General features: G+C 50.6%; 1 protein-coding gene across 50 annotated transcripts in view; it reads left to right on the forward strand.

Annotated features, from left to right (window-relative positions):
* CELF4 (CUGBP Elav-like family member 4) overlaps positions 1-20,288 on the forward strand; it is a 292,526-nt gene that overhangs the window by 71,253 nt on the left and 200,985 nt on the right. For all 50 annotated transcript variants that reach the window (XM_090285580.1, XM_090285581.1, XM_090285582.1 and 47 more), the window contains exon 2: positions 3,744-3,826. In XM_090285580.1, coding sequence (XP_090141706.1) covers positions 3,744-3,826 — 83 coding nt within the window. The remainder of the gene's footprint in view (positions 1-3,743; positions 3,827-20,288) is intronic.

The raw sequence follows: 20,288 nt of genomic DNA on the forward strand, positions 1-20,288 counted from the left end.
GTTAGTAAGGACTTATCCATATCTGCCTTTTTAAAGAGCCCTAGTGAGACAACTCATCTCTCAGGTAGACTCTCAGACACAGCATCAGACCGGCTGAAGAGGTGGTCTGAACAGGCCAGGGCGGGTTTGTCCCAGGCGGCACCTGTGTAAGGCTGGTCTCCCCTGGCAGGGAGAGAGAAGGAGGGATCTTGCCTCGCTGACCTCCCCCTTCACAAGAGTGAATTTGTGTTTATGCTGCACTCTGCAATGAGAGAGCTCTGCGGAGGCTGTTCATACTCATTGGCAAGACGTCTACCCGCATGCCACTGAGAAGAATGACTGTACCCATTGACAGACAAGGAAACTGGGTTCACAGAGAGGAATCAGTAAGTGGGCCCTGGTTGGAAAGGGTCCACCTGGGCATAGCTTCCTGTCTGGAATAGCACATCAGCCTGTTCAGGCGACAATCACTTCAAGGAGAGGAAAGAGGAGTGACAGTAACTGGACTGGCAGGTGCTTCGAAAATAGGCTGGAGGAAGCCATGGGGACAAGAGCCCTCCAGCCGGTGCCACCTATCAACTCACAGGCAACCTCCATCCCCTACCACTATGTAAGTCCAGTGTGCCTCAGTGTCCCTAGAGCCATGGTCAGCTCCCAGCAGCCTCAGAGCACCACCTCTGTGTTCTCCCCCGACCCATGTATTGGTCCCCTCCAAAGCAGCGGAGGTGTTCAGGATTTAATTCTCTAGACAAATATGTGTTGAGCTCCTGTCCCTGTTCTGGGCACTGAGAACCAAGCAGGAGCAGAACCTCATCTGGGCATGGGGAGACTGCTAATCAAGAAACAAATATAAAGTATTAATATGTCAGGGGTGAAGGTGCTAAAGAGAAGAGTCGATGTGACAAGGGGCCAGAGAGTACGTGTGGGGGCAGGCTACTATGTTCAATGAGACGGTCAAGAGAAGTATCTCTGTGGAGGTCACATTTGAGCAGAAACCTGAGGGGACTGAAGGAGCAAACCATGCAGATAGTGGGGAGGGGGTCATTCTGGGAAGAGGGCATAACCAGTGCAAAGGTCCTGAGACAGGGTGCCTGGCAGGGCTGAGAAATAGGAAGGAGGCCAGGGGGTGAGCAAGGGGCAGGATGAAAGAAGGTGGGATCAAGGGATAGAAAGGTCAGGGGAGGTTACACAGGTCTGGGGGTCCCTTAAAGATCTGGTTCCAAATGCAGCTGAGAGCTCTCTCTCAAAAAATAAAAAAATAAAATAAAAAAGTAACAGAAATTCCTGAAAGCCAGACAAAAGCAACAGATTCTAATTTTTTTTTTTTTTCTGGAACCCTTTTCTTGTTATCCTCGGCCATGGAAACAATGTGGTCATTCTCTCTCCCTCCTCCTTCCTCCTCCTCCCTCTTCAAACCTGCCCCTGACCTTGTCCCGAGCTGGCTTGCCTGCATGCAGCTAGACAGTGGCGGCCTCCCAGTTGCAGGCAGGCACAGGCGGAGGACAAGGCCAGTGAGGGGACAGGAGGAAAAAGGCCTCCAGAGAGGCAGGCAGCAGCACGAGGGACGACGTCACGGGGGCCTCTGACCGCTATTCATTTCAGTCCCCCATGTGTCTCCATCAATAACCGTCTGCCATGACCAGGAGGGAGGAGCAGGGAGGGGGAAGGAGGAGGGGTGATGTAGGGTCTGGATGGGGAGGGAGGAGATGGAGTGGGAGTGAGGCTCCTTGGCACTCGCAGTTCCTCCCAGCCTGGAGAAGGAACTGGAGGTAGGAAGGGCAGAGAGCCCCGGGGGAGCTGAGAGTTTCTGTCTCCCAGCTTTCCCTCCCTGCTTCTGTCCTTCCATTTCTAGGTCCCCATCACACATATATTCCCGTCCAAAATCCTCAGAAGCTAGAAAGGGAAGAAAGGCAGGACCAACTTCTATATTGGAAGAGATGGGAAGGAGTTTCCCTGGATGGTGGAGGGGTCAGGAACTGGAGAGGACATTGGGAGGCCAGAGCAAGCCTGATGACAAGGGCTGGTGTTGGCACCAGGCTGGCACCACCAGCCGACAGACCTCATGAAAAGAGGGTCTGGGCCACCAGGCCTGGCACAGAACCTGACATGCAATGAGCACTCAGAAAACAGTTGATAAATGGCCATAAGAGTGATTAAGTGGTCAGTTCTGGATAGTTAAGGAAGGAGGCTGGCTTGAGAACCAGTCAAAGAGGGCTGCCTGGAGAAGGTAGACCTTGGTCCGATTCTTGAAAGATGGACAGGATTGGGAGAGGTGAGAATTCGGAGAGAGGCATACCAGTGAGGAGACTGTGGAAACAAAGGGAAGGGGGGAGGTGGTGAATACAGGTGTTGGGAGGTCAAATAAGATAATAAGAGAGTGAAACATGGGAGGGAAAGAAAACAGTGAAGCAAGGTAAGTGTCCAGCCTGCAGGGTGCCTTCCCTGGGGACATGGGCAGCACTGGAAAGTTTGAGGCCACTTGCTGTTGAACAGAGTTGGCTTTTTTTTTTTTAAGGTTTTATTTATTTATTTATTTATTTGTAGAGAGAGGGGAAGGGAGAGAGAAAGAGAGGGAAAGAAACATCAATGTGTGGTTGCGTTGCCTCTCCCACACCCCCAACTGGGGACCTGACCTGCAACCCAGGCATGTAACTACAAATCGAACTGGTGACCCTTTGGTTTGCAGGCCAGCACTCAATCCACTGTGGTCCCAAGCTTTGCAAACCTTCCAAGTCACATTCAGCCATGTCTGCAGGCAGAGGAAGAGGCCCTGACACTGGGCAGTACGAGGGAACTCTCAGAAAGACTCCCACCAGCAACAATTCTCTGTGCCTTGTCACTGTACCTGAAAGACCAGTGTTAAAAAGTCACCCCCCTGGGTTAGGCACAGGGCTCTTAAAATCCAGATTTCCTGGTGAGGCACAGTCAGAATCACTTGAGGGGAAAACTAGACTGAACCTTAGAGACCACTGGGTCAAAACTCTCAGTTCCCACATGAGGAGACTGAGGCAGGATAGGAGTTGGGATTTCCAGGGGTCACCCAGGGAATTAGAGGCCAAGCAAGGATCAACCTCAGGTCCAGCCTTGCCCATGGGGCTGGATAAGCCCAGGAAGTCCTCTGACTGGGAGGGGTGTGAAGATCTCACTGCAAATGTGACAATGGGCTAGTACAGGGGACACATGGGCAACCCCATTCATTTTATTAGGCCAGCCTGGCCTGGTCCTTCTTCCAGATGGAGCCTTTATTTGGAAGGCCAAGGGGGTCCCTCTGCCATCCTTGATGAAGCAGCTAGCAGCATTCCTAAGGGAGGTCAGAACAAAAGTTCATGGTTGAGTATGACTAGAGGTGCTGGGAGTGATGGGTGAAAGCTGCCCTTGGGAGGTACTGGGAAACAGAACAGCGCCCAGAGAGAGGGATGAAGGGAGGGAGGAAGAGATGTTGGTAGGGAAAGGGCAGAGGCACCTGAGGCACCAGGGGATGGGGACAGGAAGAGACCCTTGGGGAGAGGTGGCGTGGAGGGTGGGGGAGGTGCAGGGTGGGGAGATTTTGCCGAAAGAGCAAAACAGAATAGCAACGCGAGGGACGAGAAGCAGACAGGAAAACGCAGAGGCAGGAAGGCTGGAGTAAAGTGCACAGGAGAGAAAGAGAGGTGGGGAGAGTGACCAAGAGCAGGGAGGGGCTGGAGACTGGAGCGCGGCAGGAAGGCGCGTTGGCGGCTCGGGAGCGCCCCACTGACCCTCTCGCGGCTTGCTTCCCTCCCTAGGCTGCGCTTTCCTCACCTACTGCGAGCGTGAGTCAGCGCTGAAGGCCCAGAGCGCGCTGCACGAGCAGAAGACCCTGCCCGGGGTAAGTGGCGCCCGCCGAGGCGCGAGCGACGAACGCGCCGACAGGGGGCGACTTCGGGAGATCGGGCTGAGACGCGGCCGGCTGGGGGGGATCGCGGACCCGGGCGTGCCATCTGCCTCTGTTTGGGAGCTCGCGCCTCCCCTAGCGCTCCTAGAAGCTGCGAGGCGCAGAGCTGCGGCTGGGACTCTGGGCGCCGAGCTCAGATCTCGCCAAACGGCCCCGCACTCCGCCGTCCAGGCCCAACGGAATCCCGGAGAGGCGCGAACTTGGCCGTGGCCACAAATCTCTGGCCGGGCTCCTCCCCTGCTGATCGGTTGTCTCCTCCTCGCTCTGCCTGTGCAAGCAGCCCGAGACAGAAATGCCGGGTGTCCAGGGCCCCTGGAGCCCGGAGTTGCCTCCGCCTGCCCCGCGGGGCTCCCGGTGGCGGAGCCGCCTGAACACCAGACGATCGACGTCTGACACGGGCTGTTCCAGGGGTGGGGTCGGGGGCAGGAGGGGGCGCCTCTCTATCCAGGCTCCGCGCCCGAGTGAGATCACCGTGTTTATTTAAGGAGCCAGCCCTCATCTTTGACAAACTATCGCGCCTCAGCCCTGGTTTATTGCTTCTGTGCTGGGGAGAAGGGAATTATTTATGGCCCCCCTAACTGGGTGTGATATCAGCCATGGCTATTATCGAGGCTAGTTCATCACCATAAAATAAGAAGTGTTCCTCAGGTCAAGGGTCTGGGCCGTGTCTCCTGCGGGTTCAGAGAGATGGGGGTGGGGGGTGGGAGGCTGGAGCTGAGATATACAGCTCGCGGAGTATCTAAAAGATAAATGGAAAGATGTGCGTGTTTGTAGGCATAATTTAAAGAATTTATAAATATACCGTGTGTAAGCTGTATTATACAATAGACATTGCAGGGAAGTTCATGTGTTCTATATGTATGCTCATCAATGTTTACACATGCATGTTTATATTCTTACCAAGCCAACAGTATGTAAATACACGTTTCCATTTCTGCCCCACAGCGGGAAAGGTTAACCAGGTAGACAGAGAGAAAAGCAACCCCTGGCAGGGGCAGCCTTTTCTTTGTATCAAAGATCCTTCTTTATTCGTTTAGGGGTGGGGAGGGCCTTCCTTCCATTAAGACAGCCTTTGTGTTGTATTTTGCTATTTGTGATTGCAAAGCACAGGCCTGAGTCATCTTAATAACATACCCGTGCATGCAAATGTATGGAAATGGTACACCACTGTGTGGTTTTCTTTTTTTCTTTCTTTCTTTCCTTCCTTCCTTCCTCCCTCCCTCCCTCCCTCCCTTCCTTCCTTCCTTCCTTCCTTCCTTCCTTCCTTCCTCCCTCCCTCCCTCCCTTCCTTCCTTCCTTCCTTCCTTTCTTTCTTTCTTTCTTTCTTTCTTAGCCCAGCTCTGGCACCATGGCCATTCCCCAGTTAGTTTTTAGTGGCACGACTACATGCACATATATTATCGTAATTACTTTCTGGGTGCCCTCTGTAAGATGGCAGAAATATGCTCCACATCACCCTATGTTATATGTGAAGCATAAAGCTATATTGTAAGATAATCAAAGCTTCTGAGAAAGGTTTGTGCTGATTAATAAACTGTTTATGGTACTTTGTTTTGGGGGAGATTGTGATAGATATTTTAGAGCCACCCGAATGGAATAGAAAATACCACACTGTTATGGGAGGCCCTTCATCAGCTTGAGAAAGATTGCTGGGGAGTTTCGTGATGGCTAAAAGCCTGGAATTAGATGGGGAAACAGAAAGAGAAAGTGGGAGGGGGAGGCTTAGGATTTTGAAGAGGGAGAGGCCCAGGACTGGGGGAATTTCAATAGCAAGTGTGGATTGTTTGGGATCTAACATTAACTTGTGGTTGTTTATTTTACATATAACGGGATAGCTAAATGATGGAGTGTATTAGTTCTTTAATAATTTATAGAAATACTTTGATGTTGCAGTAATTACATTAAAGATCACATATCAAAGGTAATTTGGTTGAGCAGCTGTGATGGTTTCTCAGAAGCAATCAATACCACTGTCCGTGGTGCTGATTTCACTAAGGGGCCTGCCAGATTAAAGAAGGCTTATTACCAGGCAGAAAGGCCCAGGGGAAATCAGGAGCACATTGGAGCGACGCGCCGGCCCCCGCTTCCACCGATAATTAACACTGTTCCCCATAATCTGTGCTAATCCTTCATACTGGGAGATCCATGGTATTTTTCTGAAATCACAGAGATGAGCTGGGCAAGTTTGGAAGAAAGAACAGAAAGAAACACAAATGTATGGTGAGAGATAGGAGGGGTGAGGAGACAGTCCAACAGCAGAGCTAAAACACAGCCTAGAGTCCCCTTGAGGTGCCTAGAATGCCAGGATTTCTTCTAAGACCTCACAGAGAGACCATGGCCTCAAAGACCTCCTCACAATTCTCAGGGCTGACACAGCCCACAATGGGGGAGACAAGGAGAAAAGTCCAGATTCCAGCTTGAATGGCCCAGGGCAAATTGCCCCTGTGCAGACTCACATGGAGACAAATGAAAAATAAGACAAAAAATGACCAAAAAAAATTGTGCTTTAAGGTGGAGGCATTTGGATTCCAGAAAGCAGGACTAGCATTGTTATTGTTGGTTGGTTCTCTCCTTTGAGATCAGAGAATGTGCGCCACTGGCAAATGCAAGGACAAGACCAAACTATATGCTCCAAACCAACCCAGTAATGGGTGTTCCTGCCAGCTAACGCTGGGGCAGAAAGAGACTTCTTCTGGTTTGGGGTGACCACAGTAGGTGCCCCAGTGAGCTCATTCTATATCTGAATAAGGAGAAAGAAATTGAAAAAAGAACTGGAAAACTGGTAACCTCAGCAATTTAGGCACTATTCCAGACTTCAAAATCCATTAAAGTCAATCCATTAAAACCAGCTCTCCACTTTCTCAGTGAGGAGAGAAGGAGGGGAGGAGATAGTGCAGGCAGCCCACTCTGTTTCTTCCCAAGCAAGTTACAGAGCCAGCAGCCTATTGGCAGCAGGGAGAACAATCCCGCTGTTGTCATGCACAGACACACTGCCACCACCAAAACAACAACAAAGAACTAGAGGTGCCTCTCACATGTGTTCCATTTGGGGACTGAGGGGGAGCTGACATTTCTCTTGGAATAAGTGGAAGCTCTGAAACCAGACCACAGCGGCAGTTCTTATAATTCAGGGGTCAGTATGACTGGGAACCAGCCTAGCCAATGTCCCTTGGATGACTGATGGAGTCATCCCTGGACCAGTGTCACAAATGGATTCTTCTTTTTGAGTTTAGCATGACTTCAGTAGAATGAAATGACTAAACCACAGACCCTCATCAGGGTTTTTTTGATCAGTGTTTTCCACCAGCATCTAGGGAGAGTGATTCCACATTTCTCTCCACTCTCTGTCTTTATCTCTTCTTCACACTCTCAAACTCTCTCCTGGCTGCCCCTCTCTAACCCAACTTCTTTCATTCCCAATGTTTGTTGCACTACTTATAGGGTATAGTCAACATAGGGCAGTTCTCAATTCATCAATAAGTATTTTCTTAGTGTGTGCTGGGCACTGTGCTCAGAGACCTGGCAGACACGGGTATTTTTAAAAATGCATTCCCACCCCTCTTTGTAATATTTATTAAACACTTACTATCTGGCAGGCATGATGCAAATGTGTTATACCTCCATTGTCTCATTTTATCTTCACAACCACCCTATGAGGAAGATATCATGATTATTGCCCCCCACACAAGGAGACCCAGATTTAGAGAGATTAAACAATTTGCCCAAGGGCATGCCATTCATAAATTCCTAAAGTAGAACCCACATCAGGTCTACTATGAAAACCCAGGATGCACATTTCTTTTTTCTAGTGCCACCCGTCGCTTTAGAGGGGACACAGATGACTGTAGGATGTGGGAGTGTCTCTAAGGTTTTGTGCACAATATTCACAGGGTGGAAATAGAAAGCTGGGAGGAAGATGGATCTATCAGATAGGAAGGAACCTGGTCTGAGAACCAGCCTAGAGACAAGTCACATGTGACAGGTCAGGAGCTGCGAGCTGGGCAGCAGATATCCACTGAGAGCTCCCTGGGGCTAGCTGTACACAGGAAGCCTCTTGGAAAAATTCTGTTCCTTAAAATAGGTTCCTGCTGCTTAGTCCCAGCTCTCCCTGCCTCTGGGACTTTGCAGGGAATTGTCTTCCAGGAAGAGCCCATCTGTTTCCCAAGTTAGGAATGTACAGTCTCACAGGAGAGACTCTGATTAGAGAAAACCGGGTAACATGGCCAGCAGTGACCAGCACTGTGCACCCCTGGCATCAGAAAGGGCTCCTCACCAGAGCTGCTGAGGGGGGGGGGGCGGTCTAGGTCCAGTTAGCAGAAGGCCTGGAAGCAGAAGAGGGAGCTGGTAGAGGAGAGGGGAGGAGAGGGGGCGGTGGGGGTGGGGAGACTGGGAGATGTATCTGCTTGGTAAACATTAAAGTTCCAATCCACTAGTTAAAGATTGGCTTTTGTGCCCTCACTCTGGCAACCTGAGAATACAAAGCAAACCTACACACTCCTCTGGGCCATCTCCCATCCTACCCTCTCTGTTCAGCCCAGTAGACACGCAACATCACTGTCATCACATCTCCTGACTCAGGTCGCTGCAACTCAGGACAGGTCATGTCCATGGAAATTCAATGTGACCTTCTTTGAGTTTACCAGGAAAGATGTTAAAAATGGAAAATTAAAAAAAAAAAGAAAAAAGCTCAGTTGAATTTCTGGCATCACTGTCTGAGAATGTCTCTTCTGTGTCTCTCCCTCTTCCTCTCACTTTGGTTTTCCTGCATCCCATTTTGTCTTCTTTTCTTTCTCCTTTTCTCTCTTCTCTTCATGCTTCTTTTTCTCTCCCTTCTGGTTATTTTCCTCTTCTGCTTTTCCCCTTTCACTTTCTACCTTTTCTTCTTTTATCCTTTTCACTTGCCTTTTCTGTCTCCTCCTCCTCCTCCCCTCCAGCCTCCCTCTCTCCTTCTGCCCTCACCACCTCTAATTGGGAACTCTTGGGGACCTCCACCAGCTATCCTGGGGCTTCCCAGATGAAACCCATCTCCTTCCTGACAGCCCTGCCGTGAAAAGATCCATCTACTTTTATGTACAACTTGTAAAGATGAATGATAAGTAGAAAGGATGCAGGCAAGAACAAGATGAATAAATTATAAAGGGCAAATGATGACAAGACAGGGGTCCTCAGAGACAGTGATATGATAACAGAAACTAAAGATGAATTTATGATGGATGTAGTTAGCATGTACGGAAACTGTTAATTCTTCAGGGTAGTTTTCCAACTTCTAGTGATTGGAGAGGTGCTGTATTTCCACTTGTCTGTCTGTAGGCACAGTGCTGGCTTTTGTGTCTATATGGTGGGTCTGGGTCCCCTCAGCACCTGCATCTGCATCTTCACTCCCAGCTCCTGCTGCTTTCTGAGTTTCTGCTTCATATGGTGGAGTCACACACAAACCAGATCCACCTCCCACAGCCTGGTCCTGCTCTTTTTCTTCTTGCTGAGTGTATTATTTTGGGATCTGCTGTCACCAAGTACCACAAACTGGGGAGTGGGGGCTTAAACAACAAGAATGTATTGTTGTGTATTTCTCAGGCTAAAAGTTCAAGATCAAGGTGTTAGAAAGGTTGATTCCTCCTGAGGGCTGGGAGGGAGACTCTTTTTCCTGCCTCTCTCTTCATTTCTGGTGGCCTCAAGCTTTCCTTGGTGTACAGATGGTGTTTTTATGTTGTCGCAGCATCTTCCCTGTGAGCATGTCTGTCTCTGGGTCCAAGTTTCCCCTTCTGATAAGGATAATAGTCATATGGGATTAGGGCCCCCTCTAATGACTTCATCTTAACTTGATCATCTACAAAGACCCTATACTAGGGGTTAAGACTTCAACATCTTTTGGGGGAAATGCACTTGAACCCATAACAGTGAGAAGTGAGTGATCCTATTGCTCTTCCATGGCAGGGAGAAAAGTTTTCAATGGTGTTTGAGTCCCAGAGGTAGGGTGATGGGGTGAGGAAAAGGGTCCCGCCAGTGCTTCCTCCATGTCCCTCCCCAGGCCACATGCTTCTTTTTTCCCCTCTTGGGGAAATGACTGACCTGTCTTTCTTATTCCCCCATATTCCCTAAAGAGAACTATTCACCTGCCTTTGAGGGCAGTGGTACTAAACAGAGAGTAATTTTGCCTCTCAGTGTGCATTTGTCATGGTCTGAAGAAACTACCGACATCTAGTAGGTAGAGGCCAGGATGCCATTAAACATCCTACAATGCACAGGAGAGCCCCCACATCAAATAATTGTCTGGCCCAAAATGTCAGTAGTGCTAAGGTAAAGAAACCCTGTGCTAAGGCCAAGAGTAGATGGAAAAGGCGCCATGAGACTCTGGGGCTGAGCTTTCCTCTCTCTTTTACTCACTGGTTCTCATGCACTTAGGCGACAAGCCCAAGGGTCTGTAGAACGTTGGAGGTGGGGGCTCATTAGGGGGCATGTGCTCAGATGGTGTCCGCAAAGAGTGGGTAGTGCGCAGCAGAAGAGGACAAAGCTCATCTCCAGGCATTAGAGATCATTTCTGGTTGGCCAGTCACATACACTCGCTCACTTCTCCCATTTTACCCACATGGGATCTGATCCTAGTGAAATGAGCTGAGAATTTGCTTGTGACACAGCAGGGACCAGAGCCTAGGCCTCCACAGCCAGGCCACATGGGAGATTTCTTCAATCCCTCCCTTCAGAAGAGTCCCCATCCTGATAGGAAACAGATCTGGCAGGCATGTGCCCAGCCTGGCAGTCCCTCAACAAGTGACTTAGACCATGCCATGGATAGGAGGGCTCAGGCTGAGAGTGCGGGGACCCCTGATGGGCCCATTATGCAGAAGGGAACACCAAGGTTCCAAGAGGGAAGTCAGAAATGCTTTAAATCCAGAGACTGAGGGCCACATGGGAACAGAGGCTACATGTGCCACTCCTCCCCACCCCACCCTGCCCCAGATCTTTCCTCTCTTCTTCCCTGCCCCTGCTTACACTGGCCAGGGTGGGAAGATACCCCATTTTTCAGGCAAGACTCTCAACTCCCATGAGGACCACATCTTCTCTGTGGCCCCCAGGACAAAGCCCAGCTCTGGCCATGGCCTGTGCTCAGTGAGACCCACTAATAACTTGTCTGAAAGAACCAGTGAGGCCCTGTGACCACAGCCATCATGTCTAACTTGAGATCATGGACAGAACTTGGCCAAGGATCAGAGAACCTGGGCTCCTGGTTCAGCCACAAACAAGATGGGTGTCTTGGGGGGCAAAGCACTCAGCTTGGAATCTCCCTGGCCTTCACCGTCTAGGCTGTGAAAGGAGGCAGTGGCACAGATTGCCTCTGGAGTCCCTTCTAGCTCTGACATTCTTGAAAATTCTAAGAATAATAGACTTGGCATTACTCACATTACTTAAGATGACAGAGAGAGGAGGAGAAAGTGGGAGGGGGAGGAAGAGTGTCTCCTGCTCTCCACTGCCTGACTCCATCTGTAACAAGCGCAATGGAGCACTGTCAGCTGCATCTCTGTGATCAGACTGCAGGGCTGCTGGGAAGGGCTGGAGCCCCCATGGCACGTCCACCCCTGTCCCTCAGCCAAGCCCTTCTCACACCCTCAGCTCAGGTCTCTTTCTCAGGAAACCAGACAGACGCTTCACGGTATTCCTCAGTGCTTTCCCTGGTGCAGTTTGGATCACAGTTGCCGTCACCCACATCAGCAGCAACTGATGGATTACCTGCCCCCTGTAGAGTTCTTTTGTGGGAGGTGGGGTCCCTGGCATCAGACAAAAATGAGTGAGACAGCCCATTGCTGAAGGAGTATAGAGTTCAGTTTTGGGGGGCTAGTGTGAAGACAGCTCATGATCCAGAAATATCTTTAGGCACTGAAAAGGGTAGTGATGGGAGTTCCCAGGAGTTCAAATGAGAGAGAGTTTATGACAAACTGAAACGTCCTGAAGGAGCCCACACCACCACGGGGGCCTCCTGCTTCCAGACTCTCACCTCTCTGATGCATTCTTCATTGGGTGCCCAAGGTTATCGTAAAGGTCTGACCACCTGAATCCCCTGCAAGCTTCTTGTGTCCCCTGAGAATCAACTGGGCAGCACACTCCCTGTTTGGCACAAACTCCAAATCCATGGAGCTTGCATATCACCCTCCTTCAAGCTCCTCTTTTTTCCATGCCAGTCCCTCTGCCAGGGGAGATTCTAGTCTTCCTTGGAGGCCCAAGTCCAACATCACTTTCTCTTTAAATATTCTCTGGCCCCCTCTGAAAGCATTCCAATTCTCCTTGGTCCCACGCTGCTCTGGTTAACTCTACTTTTCACCTTTCGGTGTCCCTGACCCCAAAGCCGTTCTATACCTGCTCCTGTGCCTGCAGCTGTTCAGAGCTGGTGGGGGGTGGGGGCAGTGACTTCGCTTTCTACTAGTTGATCTCACTGGCCTTGTCACCTCCCAGTGGCGTTACAGCAGATCCATCACAGCTCCTGTCCCATCCACATTACCTCCAGGCCCCTCTACAAAGTGTTCAGCTTAGTTCACCTGCAGAGTTACGTTGGGAATAACCTAGGTCTCACTTTGCCGTCAGGCTTATAGAAAGAAAACACTGTGTGGAAAGTGCTTTGGCCTGGGCAGTCGCAGCTGGCACAGGTGTGTGTCTGGGCGGCAGTGACAAGAGTGAGGGAAGCTTTCCTGCACATGTGCATCAGCCAGAGGGGGTGTCCTGGGCTGCCAAAGTGGACATGGCTTCATGAGTCCAGGCAAGGCTTTTAAAGGGTCTATTGACATTTCACCAGAACATGAGGCTGGGAAGTGGAATGTCTGGGTGAGCTTCTGCCCCCAGATGGATGTGTTTTAGGATTGGAGATGTTTCTTCTAAAGAGTGTTTGCAAGGGCAAGCAGGGAACCCAGTGTCCATGTTGTTGACCTTTGTCATTCCTGAACAGTGAGCCGCCATGCCCCATCAACAATGGGCAACCCTGGGTGATCCCGGCAGAAAGCAATATGGCTCTTTTGCCTTCAGTTCTTTATGAAAATAGTTGTAAAGAAAAGGGCTGGAGTTCAGGAGAATGAGGTCTCTGAGGGCCCCAGTTTATTGTGGTTCCAGGGTGCTTTGATCAAAGTAATTTTTGGTGCTCTTCACGAGACCAGCAGGGGGTACCACGCAGGTAGCTTCATCTCCTGGTGAGCCTGGTGTGCCCAACTCTGTGCCCAGGACAGAAGAGGTAAAATCGTACCAAATGCTCCTTGTCCATGGAGGACACCAACTAGCTAGATGACTTGGGACAAGCCACCTGACCTTTTCTTAAGTCTGTAATGAAAACCTTATATGTAAGTCTTATGTATGCTGTGGAGTGAATGACAAAACAATGATGTGAGAGTGGATGACCTCAGGGTCCTTTGCCACAGTAAAATCTTCTGACTCCCAATACATACATGGAATAATTATAGCACAATAAAAATATAAAATGATCAAATGTGCAATTTGGACGATATTTCCCATTAGATTTCAGAAAAGGGAGATGACTGTGAGCTAGAATGACCAGAAAGGGCTCCGTAGAGGCGAGACAGAGTCCAGAGTGTATAAAAGAGAGGAAATTGGAAAGGTAATGAGGAGAGAGCTGGGAAAGTCTGAATTTTTCTCCTGGAATTCAGAATGAGAACAGGGAGGATGCATTTGGAGAATGAAGCAGGCCTTTCTCACACTGCTGCCCTTCAGAACCTGCCACCCCGTGCAGCCTGCAGTCCATAATCAACTCCAGGCAGGTGAGTCACCAACCTCCTGCTCATGCTGGGCCTGGCTTCAGACCTCAGCAATCCCCTGCTTCTCTTCTCCCTGGTAAGGCCTGCCTCCCTGCTGCCCACCCACCACAGTTTTTCCTGAGCTTCTGGACTTAGCTCTAAGCCCACGCCTTCCTCCAGGAAGCTCTCCTAGACTTCTGTAACTCACATTCATCCCGCCCTTGTCTGAGCAAGGTCAATAGCACCGGAGCTCCAAAGTCTGGTGAATGTGTGGACCTGGCACGTCACCATTTCTGAGTGCCCCACCTCAGGCAGTCTGAGTCATGTCACTCAGATTGCACCCATGGCACTGTAACAAGATCCCCAGGAGATTCATGTGCACAAAAAAGTTTGACAGCCACTAGCCTAACTTTAAAAAATATTGTTTTAGTCTGAGTGATCCCAGAAGCATTTGAGTGCAAGTGGCTTCATTGGCTGGCGACCCAAGAAACATGAGGAGATCATGGGGAAGTGCAACAGGGCAGAAAGAAACCAATAAAAGCTGTGTTATTGAGCAGATCACCTTCCACTCTGAGTGGTACTTAATCCCACTGGTGACTCCAGACCCATGTGGATCACAGCCCCCGGAGTCATGCTCCCAAGGGCAAAGGAGCTGGGGTATTTGCTCACCAGGTCCAACGAGTCTTTGGTTGAGGGTGTATGCAGGGATCCTTCAGTTCCCAGCTCTTCCGGTTTGGGCATGGTTGGCAAAATGGGTTCCATAGCCAGAGAATGCCCTCAAACAACAAGTGCTGTTGCTGGCAGCTGAAGTCAGGCCACTGTCACTGCAGGGAGAAGAGCAAGAGCTATGGGCAGATCTCTGCCTGCACCTGCTCCAGATCTACTCTGACTCTTGACTCTAGATTTCCAAATGGGAGGGCATTTAACAGAAGCCTTTCTCCAGCCATGGTGACAACTACCATTCACTGAGTAGCATGTGGGCCAGACACTACACAGCTATTATCTCATTTTTTTGTCAAGGCAGCATTGCACAGATGCTTCCAAGGGGACATGGCCAGCACTTTCCTGGGAAAGAGGACACTGAAGTGAAGGCATTCGCTCAAGGCCACGTGGCCAGGGAGAAGTCTGGCTTCAGGGCCACGCTCCTTCCACTGCATCCTGTGGCACTAACCTTTGGGAACCCTTGCTTCACAGAATGGTGTCATCTTCCTTGGTCCCTGTCACCCCAAGGCCAAGACCAGGCTACTCACATGGGAGGCTCCAGTACAACTGCCAGGGGGCCCTACGGGTGTCACCACACAGCAGACATGCTCTGTTCTGCAGGGAAAGCAGAGTCAGATTCCAGCCCCCGCTCGGCCTGGAGCCGTACCATGTGCCCTTGGGAAGCCACTTAACCTCTCTGAACCGCAGTTTCAACAACTACCCCATCAGTTGGAAGTACTTCTGGCTGTAGTGGCTTCAACAAATAGGGCTTTGGTTTTTTGCACATCACAGAGTCTGGGGTCTGGTGCTGGTTTGACAGCATGACCGTGTCATGTCAGCGTCAGAGTCTCCTCCCCTGTGGTTACAAAATGACTGCCCCAGCTCCACGCATTACATCCATAATCAAGCGGAGTAAGTCCAGCTCTTTATCAGCAATGCAAAACATTTCCCCGAGGCTCCTGCCCAGGAGACGTCTGTGTATGTCTCATTGGCCAGAACTGTGTCACATGACAACTCAAGCCGTAAGGGAGGCTGGGAAGGGGACATGTTGTCAAAGATGAGACATGTATTTGCCATGATCAAAACTGTGCTTTGGTTAGTGAAGAAGTGGGGACAGAGAATGAGTAGGAGCCAATAGGTTCTGTCCCAGCAGCCTCATAGAGAGGTTGTAGGGGTCACAGAAGAGCATGCTGGGCAGCACAGCAGCCCCACCCCACACACAGGCACTGTTTGCCTTCAGCTCAGATCATGACCCGATGCTTGTAGGAGGAGGCTGAGTCAGAAAGAGTAGTTTCACAGAGATGTTTTTTCAACTGCTAACTCAGCACATTTATTCAACTACTGACATGGTTGCAAACTCCATGGGATTCATAGCGAGGGAATGAAGATTTCAGCCCCTTGGGTACCATATTTTTATCATCTGTATCTTTTTTGAACTTCTGTCCTTCTATTCCTCTGTATGTGGCTTAAACATTAAAGAATCAAAGGCCACTGTGCCGACAGACTGCTGTCCCACATCACAGGCATTCTGTGGCCGTTTCCCCACTCGCTTTTTTGGGACCACAGCAGTGGAGGGCGCATATCTTCCGAAAGTGGCACAGCCAGTTTTCAGGGCCAGCACCATGGTGACAAATTTATTGTTCAGAGGCTGAAGCACAGCACTTCTGGCCTGGGTGCGAAGTGAGGTTGTGTGCTCTGTGTAAAGCCTGCCTGAGAAATGAGAATTGGCCCTCGCTGTAAGCTGCAGCTGGGCTGGACTGAGCCGGGAAGGAAGAGGTCGGAGCTGGCCCCAGCACTGGCCTGGGCACCCCTCTGTTCCCCAGGCCCTCTGTCCTGGCTTTCAGCAGAGGCATGGAGAAGGCCCACCAAGCCCTCCCCACCCCCAATGGCATTGGCTGCCCTGGGAGGTACTGAGCCTCTGGTGATAGAAGTGCTCAAGCAGAGTCTACGTCACTTGGAGGTAGAGGGAAGGGCGATGCAGCTAGTTCCTACACTGGACCAAGTTGCGTCCAGGAAGTGAGCCAAGATTCCATGATTTTATCCATGTTTCACTTGTTTCTTCAAATAAAAGGCCCCACAGCACCCCCAATTATCAGCACCCCTGCCGAACCCAGCTGCTCTGCATTCCACAGCCTTGACACAGGAGGAAGCCATCACGACCACTCCAACCCCTGCTCCCATCCTCTCCCTTCTCTGAAGACCCTCAGGACTTAGAGACCAGACCACCATGCTACTGGGCAGGTTCAGGCCACAATTTCAGCCAATCCAGCTCCACCACTCTGCACTGTATGACCGTGGGCAAATCACTCCACCTCCTTGTGCCTCAGTTTCCTCATCTTGACCTGTGATACCAATAGTGCCTTTACCCAGAGATGCTTACATGCAGCATGAGGGGCTGCAGACATAGTGCTGAGCACCCTGTGTACTCATTGTAAATGGGTAATGGTCTCTCCACTGCTGCTGCTGCTGTTGCTTCAGCCATTCTTTCTCTCCCCAGAGGAGCAAGTCTTCCTGCCTGGCTCCTGCTGATCTGCCCCCGGCCCTGGCTGCCCTGGTCTGGAGCACAATTGACCTATTCGGAGACATGACACATGGAGCCAACAAACTCCACTGACTGAAAGCCAAGTGTGGGCTTGGCAGGCAGAAGCATCCCCAGAGGCCACTGGTCCTCTCCCTGCCAAGGCCTGGCTCTGCTTAGGGAAGGTGCTTTGAGATCACCTCGTCATACCCCATGAGGGGTGTTAGCTACGTGTATCCTAATGGTTTGCAGTGCCCGCATGAGACTTTCATACCTCCCTCTCCACTTCACGTTCACTGACACCCACTCCTGGAAGTTGGGTGAGGGGAGCCCAGAAGAGCTAAAACCCTAACCGGTGACAACAGAAGTCGAACCATGTGGTTTAAGATGGTCCTGGAGGCCCTTCGAGGCAGGGCAACCCAGGGATCTGAAGTAAATATGCATTCAGCCTCTCCCAGCAGCCCTGACAGCTGGCAGCCAACAGCTGGGACTGCTCAGAGCCTGAGAGAAGGTTTATAATTTAATTTGTAAGTGTTTCCTGAGCCCCCACCAGGAGCATGGCCCTGTTCTGGGTGCTGGCTGGCAGGTGGAAGCCAGAAGAGGCCAAGGACCCCGCTGCCCTTGGGGCATTCTGTCCTGCAGAGGAGAGATGTATATGCCAAGCAAAGAGGAGAATGGGTTGAAGCTTTGGGCTGAAATTCAGAGGCCAGAGTGGTCTGGGAGCTGCAAGGCAGAGAGCGTTCACTGAGTGCCCTTCCCTGGGCATGTCACATGTACACTGGGGCACTGCCCTGGAAGGTTGGGCTGGGTGGATGAGGGGAGGCCTGTGCCAGTCCCAGTGAGAAGCCATCAGGAAGGGAGCTGGAGAGAGTGGAGAGCCTCCTGGACTCTCCCTTCACTGAGCAGCCTCAGGGGACAGAGCCGGCATGCCTGGGGCATGGGCTGGCAGAGGCTGCTCACTATGGGGAAGGCTGTGGGAGGAGGGCTCAGGGGAAATTGGCTCTCTCTGAGACCCTGCAGCTGGTGAGAGGAACTTGGCATCCGCCTCCCCCAACTACTTGGAGGACTGTTCCCATCTGGAGCAGGATGCAGAAGAGATTCCTAAACCACCTGACTGCACATCAGAGACACTATAAGACATTCAGGTTTGTAACACATGCAAAGAAAGGTAGATGTTCAATCTCTCTCTCTCTCTCTTTCTCTCTCTCTCTCTCTCTCTCACACACACACACACACACACACACACACAGAGGCATGAAGACAAGGTGTGGCCTGGGAATCCATATGTCACAAATGCTCCCCAGGTGATTTCAGAGCTCCTTCAGCTCCAGAACCCTGGACAACCCCCACTCTCTGTCCAGTGACATCAGGAAACCTTGATTCCTTCTCTTGGGCTAGAGGAGTTCGGTCCACAAATGAGACTCCTCTTTGCCATTGTGTCTCCCCCAACCCCTAATGGCCAGAGAACCTCAGAAATTATAGTGGGACAGGCCCTTAGCATCACCTGCTCTGCACCCCCTATTTTGCAAGGGAGCAACAGAAGCCCAAAGATGGCACAGCCTGCAAAGATGCTCAGACGTTGGGCACAGCTCTGTCGAGGTGCACGCCAGGATCCTTTCTCACTTGTAAACATGGCCTTTATCTGAAAAAGGCTCCTCGACTGAGAAATCTAGTTCAGAAGAGCTGGGGAGGACACCCACTTCTGTTAGCATCCATTTATGGGGTGTGCTCAGTGCAGTTTTCTTATTTTTGAGTAGACAATTCAACAGCGCTTCTAAGTTAATGTCCTGCCAAGTCGCTTTAATGAACAGATACAAAGCACATGTAATCAGCACCATGGTGGCATAACAGAAGTAGTGAGCCACTTGCAAACACTGTCTTCTCTTAGGTAGGCAACATATTCCTGCAGACGGTAATGTTGTCGACTTATTTGTTGATCAATTTTTTTTTTTTTTTTTTTTTTTTTTTTTGGCGCCGTAGATTTTGCCAAGTCTGACTTCTCTATAAGTCCACATTACCTTCTCTTCTCACTTGCTGGGTTCAAAATGTACAAAGACGTCAATCAACTCCTTAAGTGGTGAGCATCTCACAGATGGGAGAAACTTTGCAGTGGGTCACAGCCCCTACAAAAAGCCTCCCTTGGTGAAGGGAACCCCATTCTCTAACACACTCGCAGGGTTTCACTGGGGATCGTCCTATATTATGAAGTGACAGACTAGGCTGGATCCCATTGACACTCCTCACTCCTCTCACACCCCACACAGCTTTGCGTTGCTCCGTGTGCTTCAGCCCGCACCTGGCCTACGGCTCCTCAGACGCTCCCAACCCCTGTTACGTCACCAGGCGAGAACCTGATCCACCACCCATTAGCCCATGGAAGCAACCTCCCTATCTGGCCACTGCTTGGGCCCTCTCTGCTCCTGCCCTTAGGTTCTGGGAAGACAGTGTGCCATCTTCTTCTGTTCTTATTAAACGATTTATCTGGGGGAATGTAATATTTTCTTTTAGGATAAACCAAGCTAATACGATGTGCTTGTTTTAATTTGTGAGGTTAACTTATCTAATTATCTGTGGTGTTCAGTTAAATCCTTGTGCCTGGGCTGGTTGCAGGTGTGGGCTTTGAATCCTGCCAACAGGAAATCTCTTAAAACAGGCTGATCTAGCACAGCGGGTCTGCTGGTATGAGGGATTTTCTAATAATGCATGAATTTATTAACAGCCAAAGATAAATAGAGGATGTATTAATATTTACATTAAACACATTCACAAGGAACAACAATCTGCTGCTTTCCCACCCCGCAACCCATGTCACAGCCTGTGCCATCCAGGTTGAGCACAGAGCAACCCTGAGGGCCCCCTGAGACCACACATAGATTCCCTGCATAATGACACTGGAGGAAGCTGGTCTGGCAGGGGTTCAAGACCTGCAGCCAGCGTTGTCGCCCAGGTCCTGAAGCTTGCGCTGTCTTTGGGATTGAACAGGTTTCTCCCCTAAGGAAGGCACGTTATGCGCCCACTCTCTCTAAGTTGGAAATACTGTTCCAGATATCTGTGTTTGGGATGAGAGCTACCACTCCCGGGGCAGGTATGTCCAGGGAGGGTGACAACAAAAGGAGAAGGAAATCCTTCCATTTGAAGCTAGCTGAATGGCTAGTGACATCCAGCCAGAAGCGGGACAGCCTTGACTGATGTGTCTTGTGGCCAGATTGGGGTGGCAGGAGGAGAATTGGGGAGGCAAGTAGAGGGAACATAAGGAGTGGCCCACTCACATGCAAGATGTGTCATGAGGGGCTCCTGGCTTCCCATTCCCACCCTTTGCCCTGACCCATGAGGAGCTGCCCCATCCCCCACTGGGTGCTCTAGAAACCTCTCAGAGGCTGGGCCCAGGATGCTAGCACTGTCCAGGGGGTGTGGAATTCTAACTCCAGAAAGTCCACATTGTTCGAAA

This window comes from Furipterus horrens, unplaced genomic scaffold (assembly GCF_987537825.1).
Source record: "Furipterus horrens unplaced genomic scaffold, mFurHor1.1.pri manual_scaffold_8, whole genome shotgun sequence".
Lineage (NCBI taxonomy): Eukaryota > Metazoa > Chordata > Mammalia > Chiroptera > Furipteridae > Furipterus > Furipterus horrens.